The sequence below is a fragment of the Thalassophryne amazonica genome, chromosome 3 (assembly GCF_902500255.1).
Source record: "Thalassophryne amazonica chromosome 3, fThaAma1.1, whole genome shotgun sequence".
In the NCBI taxonomy this organism is placed as follows: domain Eukaryota; kingdom Metazoa; phylum Chordata; class Actinopteri; order Batrachoidiformes; family Batrachoididae; genus Thalassophryne; species Thalassophryne amazonica.
The window spans coordinates 56,356,112-56,368,800 of NC_047105.1; the positions used below are offsets into that span (position 1 = coordinate 56,356,112).

The 12,689-nt window shown below is 41.5% G+C and overlaps 1 protein-coding gene across 4 annotated transcripts in view; it reads right to left on the reverse strand.

Annotated features, from left to right (window-relative positions):
* LOC117506774 (SLIT-ROBO Rho GTPase-activating protein 3-like) overlaps nt 1-12,689 on the reverse strand; it is a 142,266-nt gene that overhangs the window by 32,764 nt on the left and 96,813 nt on the right. For all 4 annotated transcript variants that reach the window (XM_034166374.1, XM_034166373.1, XM_034166370.1 and 1 more), the window contains 4 exons: nt 8,774-8,965; nt 8,369-8,497; nt 8,052-8,273; nt 7,809-7,910 (listed from right to left, as the gene is read on the reverse strand). In XM_034166374.1, coding sequence (XP_034022265.1) covers nt 7,809-7,910; nt 8,052-8,273; nt 8,369-8,497; nt 8,774-8,965 — 645 coding nt within the window. The remainder of the gene's footprint in view (nt 1-7,808; nt 7,911-8,051; nt 8,274-8,368; nt 8,498-8,773; nt 8,966-12,689) is intronic.

Sequence of the window (12,689 nt, forward strand, 5' to 3'; positions counted from 1 at the left end):
CGGATCAGCTGTTTTTAACAAGGACACACACAGAGCGGCACAGAGTTTTAAAGAAAAATAAAGCGTAAAATGTCTTTGTAAAACCATAGCTCTGAGCTCCACTGCGCTTTGAGAGACAACTGTTCTTCAACTCGGAGCTGAGCTGCACAGTGGATGCGGCTCTGTACAGCAGCTCATTGAAAGAGAGCGAGGTGGGCAGCTCAGACCTCCTCTGCATCTCGTCGGGACACCTGTTTTAATGCTGCCATGGACCCACAATACAAAAATAATACTAACGCAGAGTGACTCGGAGAAGTAACTTTAATCTGATTACTAATTTGGAAATATTAACGTGTTAGATTACTTGTTAATGAAAAAGAGGTCAGATTAGCCCTTTAATCACATTTTTGAGTAGAATGTAGTAGATATCAATATGCTCAACCAAACGGTTGAGTTGACTGTTAAAGGGTTAAAGTAGCGTGTTACCAGCATCACTAGTTAAGAAAACACTTTACTTCTGTTTGAGACATGTCAAATTTGTATTTGGTCATCCTTGTATCTGTGGAATTCAGATGCTGACATTATGGATGAAAGAAATAGAAAAGCATGCATGCACACACACACACACACACACACACACACACACACACACACACACACACACACACACACACACACACACACACACACACATACAACATACAAAGATGAGCTTTGCTTGTTGTGTATGCAGCAGATGGAGAAGCTTGTGCATTCTCATACTCTCAGCAGACCCTGACACACAGAGACACCGTGGTGACCTTTAAACAGATCTGCGTGAGTCACAGTGGCATCGGTTACTCCAGGCCAGCAGATCAGTAATCTTGCCGGATCGGACTGAAGACTGGATGAACTATGAAAGACGACCCCACAGGTCAGTGTTAGAGTAAAGACGAATACAAATGCAGGCTGACGGACCTGAACACTGGCTGTTAGCTACTGTTCATGTGTAACAGAGCTGTCTCAGGATGAAGCAGCAATACCACTGCAGATAAAAATATGAACCTTTGACAAGTGAAAACTCCAATTTCAATTTAAATGTATTTTCATTTATATAGCACCAAATCACAACAGAGTTGCCTCAAGGTGCTTCACACAAGTAAGGTCTAACCTTACCAACCCCCAGAGCAACAGTGGTAAGGAAAAACTCCCTCTGAGGAAGAAACCTCAAGCAGACCAGACTCAAAGGGGTGACCCTCTGCTTGGGCCATGCTACAGACACAAATTACAGAACAATTCACAAAACAAATATACAGGAAAAGCTGTTGGTGCATAGGACAGGAGGGTCTCCAGCACAATTACCACACCCATCTCTGGATGGAGCTACACCTTGAACAGAGAGAAAAAAAACAGAACCAGGCATCAGAAAGACAAGAAATACAGTATAATTTGTCAGCATTAAACAAGAAAAACAGAAGAAATACTAAGGTGATACGAAGGCCGGCCACTAGCCCCAAGCTTCACTAAAAGACCCAGAATTTAGGTAAAGTTGAGGCCGCGGCACGATCCGTTTCCTAATAAAATGAATTAAAAGAGTGAAAAGCGTAGAACTATACTATACCAGTATGTTAGCCATACGAAAGGGAAAATAAGTATGTCTTAAGTCTGGACTTGAAAGCCTCCACAGAATCTGACTGTTTTATTGATGCAGGGAGATCATTCCACAGAACTGTGTCCCGCAAACTTCTTATTCACCCTACGGACACAAAGTAGTCCTGCACCCTGAGAACGCAAAGCCCGGGCTGGTACACAGGGTTTAATTAGGTCAACTAGGTAGGGAGGTGCCAGTCCGTGAACAATTTTATAGACTAGTAGCAGAACCTTAAAATCTGATCTCACTGGGACAGGAAGCCAGTGAAGAGATGCCAAAATGGGTGTAATGTGGTCGAACTTTCTGCTTCGTGTCAAAAGTCTGGCTGCAGCATTTTGAACCAATTGAAGACCCCTAATGCTGGACTGCGGTAAACCAGAAAATAGAACATTGCAGTAGTCCAATCTAGAAGAGATAAACTGTCAGAAAAGGTTTTCTTTGTTATTCTACTCATTGAAAGATGAGTCGAACACTCAGTAAAAACTAAAAGGGTCACAATCTGTCTCATGTCGCACCTTTTTCACATTACCTTCCTGTTTGTGGTGGTGCTTGATCATTTGGATGAAAACACAGTCATTTCCTGACACGGTCTTCTGCAAAGGTCTGGTGATGCAGTGCTTTCTGCGTTACTGCACTTCACCATCTATCCATTTTCTAAACCTGTTTATCCAGTTAAGGGTCAGAGGGGGCTGGAGTCCATCCCAGCGATGATCGGGAGAGGTGTGGTACATCCTGGACAGGCCACCAGTCCATCTCAGAGGTACTTCACCCAGTGACTCAGTGTTGTTGCATCCCGCCCTACAGCACTGGTTATCAACTGTGCACTTCCAGGAACCATGCACTGAATGTTTAGCATTATATTTATTTATTTTTGCTGCTCTACTCGCACACAAGTGATTTGCTCAATTCCTTGTTTTCAATTCATGAAGAACTGGTGTTTCCCAGCTGTGATGGAGAAATGGAAAAATACTCAATACACTGGAGGACCAGAGCTGACAAAATAGTCCTAAAGCATGCTAAGATGATGTTTTTGTAGTGTTCGGTAAAGAAGACCCAACCAACTCGAACCATCACCACCAGCCACCAAGCGACTAGACATAAAATCACTATCCCCATCACCACATAGCCACCAACCAACTAAACACAGACCGCCTTCCCCCATTACCAGCTAGTCCAATTACAATTTAGCCCATCAGCCACTAGCCCCAAACCAACAAGCCCCATCACCATGTAGCCACCAAACAACTATCCTCAAACCAACTAGCCCCCACTGTATACTAATTATACCCAAAGGTCTTATGTGTCAGGCTCATTAAGATGTGAGCTTAACTGAACTAGATGAACTGAACTTAGTCCAGTACCTACAATGGAATATAGATATGGGACATATGTGTATTCTGTAAGTGTGATAAAGAATGTGTGAATGCCACTGGACAAAGTATCAGAACAGGTATTAACTTAAGCACCTTAAATCTAGCAATTATTGACTTCATATTGCTAAATGTAATACAATAGTCTTGGCTTGACTTCACGAGCGAAGATCTGTTGGGGTGTTGTCCACGTCTGGCGCAGGTTTGCTGGTGGCCTCGACAGACAGACTCGACCACAGCGGCTGCAGGGTCATGTCAAATCCAGTGTTAGTGCTGTGGCTTCACGGTTATTCCTTCTGTTCCTCGCTTTTCCTCAAGGGCGGCTTTGCGATTTTTCTCGAAGGAAGACACTGACTGGTTGACTATATGACACCAAGCATCTCGGTCAGCAGCAAGGGCTGACCACTGTTGTTGACTGACTGACTGACTTCATATTGCTAAATGTAATTCAATATTACTTAAAGTAAAAAATGTATAATAATGTCAATCAGTGCTCCTGTTTTTGCTTATTTGATTTTGTTCAATTTTTTGTCTGTTTGATGGTCAGTTTTCTCTTATTACATCCACCAAGGATGAAATAAAATCATTGGCATTTATTTATTTATTTGTCTGTCTGTCTGTCTTTTAGCAGGATTATGTCAAAACTACTGCACGGATTTTGCCGAAATTTCCACCACAGATAGATATTAGGCCACGGAAGACATTAAATTTTGGAGGTGATCCAGACCTGGATTCTGGATCAAGTTTCATTTGATATAGACTTTGAAGGATTACTGTTAGCAGGATTACACCCGATCAAATTCCTTGTATGTGACAACTTACTTGGCAATAAATTCAATTCTGATTCTGATTCTGATTACGTCAAAACTACTGCACGGATTCTCATCCAATTTACACCACGGATAGATTTTAGGGCATGGAAGACTCCACTGAATTTTGGAGGTGATCCGTATCCAAATTGGTGGACATCACAAATCTCTGAGTGCTCTTGTTTTCATATAGAAAATAATCCAAATGATTCAAATCCTCAAATGGTCACCAGCGTAGGACTAGCTGGTTTGAAACAAGCTGACTGTAAACTGTTTTTGTGTATCACTGATGCTGCAAATTATGTCATTTTTCCCTTTTGTGTGCCTTAGCAGATCCATCCTTTCATCCATATACTATACATATATGCAAATATATTCCACCACTTATGCAGAGCCACTTCACAGTAGCAGCAGGTTAAGTGAAGGCAGCCCAAGCATCCCTTTCCTGAGCCACATCCTCCAGTCCCTCCACTCTTTTGATCAAGATCTCCGTAAAGTCCATAACCAGAGGTGAAACTTGGAACAAATTCTGTTTCTGTTTATTTCAAGGACAGAATGTGAAGACATAGCTCATGAAATTCCATTCTATTTTAAGATGATATAGTTCTAATAGATTTGTCAGAATGTAACCTTCATTGCAAAGGTTTGTAGAGGCATGCCAAGCAACTGGCATGACAATCAGAATCTCAGGCCATGGTACCATGCCAGATTACTCACCCTGGGTAAAGACAGAGGTACAAACCCAATTCCAATGAAGTTGGGGCGTTGTGTAAAATGTAAATAAAAACAGAATACAATGATTTGCAAATCCTCTTCAACCTATACCTAACCTATATTCAATTCAATACACCACAAAGACAAGATATTTAATGTTCAAACTGATAAACTTTATTGTTTTTGTGCAAATATTTGCTCATTTTGAAATGGATGCCTGCAACACATTTCAAAAAAGCTGGGACAGTGGTATGTTTACTACTGTGTTACATCACCTTTCCTTCTAGCAACACTCAATAAGCATTTGGGAACTAAGGACACTAATTGTTGAAGCTTTGTAGGTGGAATTCTTTCCCATTCTTGCTTGATGGACGACTTCAGTTGTTCAACAGTCCGGGGTCTCCGCTGTCGTATTTTGCGCTTCATAATACGCCACACATTTTCAATGGGTGACAGGTCTGGACTGCAGGCAGGTCAGTCTAGTACCCGCACTCTTTTACTGCGATGCCACACTCTTGTAACACGTGCAGAATGTGGCTTGGCATTGTCTTGCTGAAATAAGCATGGACGTCCCTGAAAAAGACGTTGCTTGGATGGCAGCATGTGTTGCTCCAAAACCTGGATGTACCTTTCAGCATTGATAGTGCCATCACAGATGTGTAAGTTGTCCATGCCATGGGCACTAACACACCCCATACCATCACAGATGCTGGCTTTTGAACTTTGTGCTGGTAACAATCTGGATAGTCTTTTTCCTCTTTTGTCCAGAGAACACGACATCCATGATTTCCAAAAACAATATGAAACGTGGACTCATCAGACCACAGCACACTTTTCCACTTTGCATCTGTCCATTTCAAATGAGCTCGGGCCCAGAGAAGGCAGCGGCATTTCTGGATCTTGTTGATGTGTGACTTTCACTTTGCATGGTAGAGTTTTAACTTGCACTTGTAGATGTAGCGACAAACTGTGATAACTGACAATGGTTTTCTGAAGTGTTCCTGAGCCCACGCAGTAAGATCCTTTACACAATGATGTCGGTTTTTAATGCAGTGCCACCTGAGGGATCAAAGGTCATGGGCATTCAATGTTGGTTTTCAACCTTGCCGCTTACATGTAGAAAGTTCTCCAGATTCTCTGAATTTTCTCATTATATTATGGACTGTAGGTGATAGAATCCCTAAATTCCGTGCAATTGAATGTTGAGAAACATTGTTCTTAAACTGCTGGACTATTTTTTTCATGCAGTTGTTCACGAAGTGGTGATCTTCACCCCATCTTTGCTTGTGAACGGCTGAGCCTTTTGGAGATGCTCCTTTTATACCCAATCATGAGTGTCATCAGTTCCCCAACACTTACTGAGTGCTGTTAGAAGGAAAGGTGATGTAACACAGTGGTAAACATACCACTGTCCCAACTTTTTTGAAATGTGTTGCAGGCATCCATTTCAAAATGAGTAAATATTTGCACAAAGACAATAAAGTTTATCAGTTTGAACATTAAATATCTTGTCTTTGTGGTGTATTCAATTCAATATAGGTTGAATAGGATTTGTAAATCACTGTATTCTGTTTTTATTTACATTTTACACAACACCCCAACTTCATTGGAATTGGGGTTATACTTCCCCAGGCGGAGCCCAGGTATCAGGTACAGTGCATCTGGAAAGTGTTCACCATGCTTCAGTTTTTCCACATTTTGTTATTGTACGGCCTTATACCAAAATTGATAAAATTCATTTCCCCCCCTCAAAAGTCTATGCACAATACCCCATAATGACAATGTGAAATTTTTGTTGAGATTTTTGCAAATAATAATAATAAAAAAAAACCTAACGAATCACGTGTACGTAAGTATTTACAGCCTTTACCATGAAGCTCAAAATTGAGCTCAGGCACATCCTGTTTCCACTGATCATCCTTGAGATGTTTCTACAGCTTAATGGGAGACCACCTGGGGTAAATTCAGTTGATTGGACATGATGTGGAAAGGCACACACCTGTCTACATATAAGGTCTCACAGTTGACAGTACATGTCAGAGCACAAACCAAGCATAAAGCAAAAGAAAATGTTGGATCCACCAGGACTCTTCCTATGCTGCCTGTCTAAACTGAGCGGTTGGGGGAGAAGGGTCTTAGTCAGGGAGGTGACCAAGAACCCGATAGTGACCCTGTCAGAGCTCCAGCATTCTTCTGTAGAGAGAGGAGAACCTTCCAGGAGGACAACCATCTCTGCAGCAATCCACCAATCAGGCCTGTATGGTGGAGTGGCCAGAAGGAACTTCTTAGTAAAAGGCACATGACAGCCTCCCTGGAGTTTGCCAAAAGGCACCCGAAGGACTCTCAGACCATGAGAAACAAAATTTTCTGGTCTGATGAGACAAAGATTGAACTGTGGCATGAATGCCAGGCATCATGTTTGGAGGAAACCAAGCACCATCCCTACAATGAAGCATGGTGGTGGCAACATCAATGAGGGATTGAGTCAGGATTGAGGGAAAGATAAATGCAGCAATATACACAGACACTGTGGATGAAAACCTGCTCCAGAGCGCTCTTGACCTCAGACTGGGGTGACGGTTGATCTTTCAGCAAGACAATGACCCTAAGCACACGGCCAAGATATCAAAGGAGTGGCTTCAGGACAACTCTGTAAATGTCCTTGAGTGGCCCAGCCAGAGCCCAGACCTGAATCAGATTGAACATCTCTGGAGTGATCTGAAAACAGCTGTGCACCAACGCTCCCCATCTAACCTGATGGAGCTTGAGAGATGCTGCAAATAAGAATGAACAAAACTGCTCAAAAATAGGTGCACCAAGCTTGCGGCATCATATTCAAGAAGACTTTAGGCTGTAATTGCTGCCAAAGGTACATCGCCAACACTGTAAAAACTACAATGACAGTGAAAGTATTGAGCAAAGGGTGTGAATACTTACGCGCATGTGATTTCTTAGTTTTTTATTTTTAATAAATTTGCAAAAAAATAAAAAATAAAACTTTTTTCATGTTGTCATTATGGGGTGTTCTGAGTAGATTTTTGATGGAAAAAATGAATTTACTCCATTTTGGAATAAGGCTATAACAAAATGTGGAAAAAGTGAAGCGTGGTGAATACTTTCCGGATGCACTGTATCTCAATAGATGGATGGATGGGTGGATGAATGAAGAGAAGATATAAATTATGCACTGACCTTGTGTCTAAATCTGATGACTCAGAGTGTCTGTGTGTGTCTATTTTTCTCTGCTGCTTTGATGTTAGAAACAGACTTGAACTCACTGAGATTTCTATGCAGAGGCGCTCTCACCTCTTCATTCTCTATCTTCAGTGTAGCCAGACGAGACTGTAGCTGGTGGTAGCGCATCAAAAGTTCTGTCTGCACAGGCTGCTGTGCGCTAACCTGACACACCTGAAAAAGTGGAGATAGGAAACTTCACTGAGATGATTTTAATCGAAGCCAGAAAGCAGTGAGTTCCATCTCAGAAATCATCTGTGACCAAACACCAATCCCCCCCGCCCCCCTTCATCCTATCTTTCTTTGGTGGATCACCTCATCCCCCATGTGTGGTTGATAGTCAAACTGTGCTGGAGGACAGAAGATCTGGCTGTGCATGTCCATAAACTTCAGCTTGTCTCCTCTGATGTCCATGGCATCTACTGCTCCTTCCAGCAAGTCCAGACCCTCGTGGCGAGAAGTCTCCAGACTGTACTCTGCAGACAGGTAGGTTCTCAAGGTGCGTGCGAGGCTGGCATGGTAACCTAGGTCACAACACTGAGGAAAAGAGGTGAAGAGTGTACAACCTAAAACTGAAACAACCAGAAGAGCTGATTCTACTTGTCAGTATTTGTGGTTGTGAACGAACTCACATCGATCATATCTGATACATCGTGGATGTAGTATTTGGCCACCAAAGCATTGGTAGCTGCCAAGTTGAGAAGGTAGTCATTGCGGGCCTTTGTGCTTTTCAGCTTGTTTTCTGAATACTTTGCTTGTCTCTGGGGAGGAAGAAATACATCAATCCATGATGTAAAAAGGATTCTTACTGTATTCGAAGAACACATTACTGCAGCAAACTAAACTAATAAAACCAGGAAAAAATGGAGTCATTGGAACAATAAATATCCTTTAGAGTGCACGGGACATTTGTGCAAACAGTTAAGAGTGAAATTCAAGAAGTACATTACACAAGCATTTGTAGCTTTGCCCATCAATGTAAATACAGTGTAGCTACAAATATAAAATGCATTATAGACCAGTCAAAGCCTGCAGACCTTCTCTTTCAGTTTCTCCATCTTCCTGACAGAGCTTCGCCGCTGCGGACGGTCGTCATGGCCATAACGCAGCAAGCCAGAAGTAATGTCATTGGCCTTGCTTATGTGCTTCTCTTCCTGTTTCTCCGCCTCCTTCAGCTTGTTTTCAGCGGTCAGACTCTCGCTGTGGTACAGATGATACGTCTTCATCACCTGCAGGAACACGCACACAGCTTCAAACGTGACTTCAAGGCACAGCAGTCAAAACAGAAATGTCTTGCACAAAGGTATATTGGATTTGTTAGAATTTTGATTGAAACTGGAGTGTTGCACTGAAAATAAAAGTTTTTGGATAAAAGTATCACACAGCTTTTGATTTAGGTGACAAACTGCAGGATTGGTAGAATTAAATGGACTGCATTTATATAGCACTTTTCCATCTGCATCAGACCCTCAAAGCGCTTTACAATAATGCCTCACATTCACCCCAATGTCAGGGTGCTGCCACACAACACTCACTACACACCAGGAGCAACTGGAGGATTAAGGACCTTGCCCAACGGCCCCTTAGTGATTTTCCAGCCAGGCTGGGATTTGAAACGAAGATCCTCTGGTCTCAAGCCCAACGCTTTAACCACTAGACCATCACCTCCCCCAATTATGGTGAATTATGTAACAATTACAGAATGATACAATAAAATGTAAATCAACAATTTAAATAATTCAGTTTTATTCAACAAAGCATCAAAAATGCATAATTAATGTGGACGTTAAATCAGCAAACACTGTTTTAAATGGATTAAACAGATGCAGTCTTTGGGTAGAGAGAAGACAAAGAATATATGATGATGGTGGTGAGCACAACGAAAGTAAAATTACGAGCTTTAATAACTGTTAATCTAAATACGCTCATTTCAAGTGACAACTTTAAAATCACATACCATATTTTCCTGATTATAAGTCATTCTTTTTTTGGGACTAGTTTGGGAAAGCCTGCGACTCATACTCCAGTGCGATTTATATACTGAAAAATCACACATTCAGTATTAATATTAATAAGAATAAGATGAACTTTATTATCCCAAAGGAAATTATTTTGTCAGAGTACCGAACAGTAAACAGTGAACATTTTTTATACAACAGAAAAATCTAAAAAATAAAAAAAATATAAAAAAATAGAAATACAAATTTATGTGAAATGACTGAAGACATTTTCACATTTTCACAAGATGTTCACCAATATTGCACACAACTGAGTAACAGTTTTGGACTTCCCAGGAATCAAAGCACTAAACAAACTCTAATAATAAAAAAAATGAATGGCAATGAATAAAAAGTAAATTATAGCAATGCACAAATATCCCAAATTAAAGAGCTGTTAATAAAGACAAAAGGTGCGACTTATATTCTGGTGTGAAAACACAGTATATGTTGAGAGAGAGAAAGAAGAAGTGTCTGCTTCAGCTACATTCATATCCAAAATCCTTTCTGCAGGGTTGTGTGGATTTGTGGCCGTATCATTTGAGTTTTAGAATGTAATCTAACCACTATCTCTCAAAGACCCCCACTCTATACAGTCTGCACAATAACTGCTTCTTACAGAAAAATTTCTTCATTCTGTGTTCCATGTCTAGTACCCGCACTCTTTTATTGCGATGCCACACTCTTGTAACACGTGCAGAATGTGGCTTGGCATTGTCTTGCTGAAATAAGCAGGGACGTCCCTGAAAAAGACGTTGCTTGGATGGCAGCATGTGTTGCTCCAAAACCTGGATGTACCTTTCAGCATTGATAGTGCCATCACAGATGTGTAAGTTGTCCATGCCATGGGCACTAACACACCCCATACCATCACAGATGCTGGCTTTTGAACTTTGTGCTGGTAACAGTCTGGATAGTCTTTTTCCTCTTTTGTCCAGAGAACACGACATCCATGATTTCCAAAAACAATATGAAACGTGGACTCATCAGACCACAGCACACTTTTCCACTTTGCATCTGTCCATTTCAAATGAGCTCGGGCCCAGAGAAGGCAGCGGCATTTCTGGATCTTGTTGATGTGTGACTTTCACTTTGCATGGTAGAGTTTTAACTTGCACTTGTAGATGTAGCGACAAACTGTGATAACTGACAATGGTTTTCTGAAGTGTTCCTGAGCCCACGCAGTAAGATCCTTTACACAATGATGTCGGTTTTTAATGCAGTGCCACCTGAGGGATCAAAGGTCATGGGCATTCAATGTTGGTTTTCAACCTTGCCGCTTACATGTAGAAAGTTCTCCAGATTCTCTGAATTTTCTCATTATATTACAGACTGTAGGTGATAGAATCCCTAAATTCCGTGCAACTGAATGTTGAGAAACATTGTTCTTAAACTGCTGGACTATTTTTTTCATGCAGTTGTTCACAAAGTGGTGATCTTCACCCCATCTTTGCTTGTGAACGGCTGAGCCTTTTGGAGATGCTCCTTTTATACCCAATCATGAGTGTCATCAGTTCCCCAACACTTACTGAGTGCTGTTAGAAGGAAAGGTGATGTAACACAGTGGTAAACATACCACTGTCCCAACTTTTTTGAAATGTGTTGCAGGCATCCATTTCAAAATGAGTAAATATTTGCACAAAGACAATAAAGTTTATCAGTTTGAACATTAAATATCTTGTCTCTGTGGTGTATTCAATTCAATATAGGTTGAATAGGATTTGTAAATCACTGTATTCTGTTTTTATTTACATTTTACACAACGCCCCAACTTCATTGGAATTGGGGTTATACTTCCCCAGGCGGAGCCCAGGTATCAGGTACAGTGCATCTGGAAAGTGTTCACCATGCTTCAGTTTTTCCACATTTTGTTATTGTACGGCCTTATACCAAAATTGATAAAATTCATTTTCCCCCCTCAAAATTCTATGCACAATACCCCATAATGACAATGTGAAATTTTTTTTGAGATTTTTGCAAATAATAATAATAAAAAAAAAACCCTAAAGAATCACGTGTACGTAAGTATTTACAGCCTTTACCATGAAGCTCAAAACTGAGCTCAGGCACATCCTGTTTCCACTGATCATCCTTGAGATGTTTCTACAGCTTAATGGGAGACCACCTGGGGTAAATTCAGTTGATTGGACATGATGTGGAAAGGCACACACCTGTCTACATATAAGGTCTCACAGTTGACAGTGCATGTCAGAGCACAAACCAAGCATAAAGCAAAAGAAAATGTTGGATCCACCAGGACTCTTCCTATGCTGCCTGTCTAAACTGAGCGGTTGGGGGAGAAGGGTCTTAGTCAGGGAGGTGACCAAGAACCCGATAGTGACCCTGTCAGAGCTCCAGCATTCTTCTGTAAAGAGAGGAGAACCTTCCAGGAGGACAACCATCTCTGCAGCAATCCACTAATCAGGCCTGTATGGTGGAGTGGCCAGAAGGAACTTCTTAGTAAAAGGCACATGACAGCCTCCCTGGAGTTTGCCAAAAGGCACCCGAAGGACTCTCAGACCATGAGAAACAAAATTTTCTTGTCTGATGAGACAAAGATTGAACTGTGGCATGAATGCCAGGCATCATGTTTGGAGGAAACCAAGCACCATCCCTACAATGAAGCATGGTGGTGGCAACATCAATGAGGGATTGAGTCAGGATTGAGGGAAAGATAAATGCAGCAATATACACAGACACTGTGGATGAAAACCTGCTCCAGAGCCATCAAATTACTGACAGACAGGCTGAGAAGACAACAGTCACTCAACACTCCCTATGATTCGTATTTCACTTCAACCAACCCGTTTGTGGGCGATGTCAAAACAAATCAAATTAGTAAGTGCAGTGGGAATTTCCCATACAGTCCTTACACAAAAGGCCCTAAAGGGTATGAAGGAGATTGGCACTGGAGCTCGAAGTCATAATCAGTAATTAATCAGGCCCCAGCCACAGT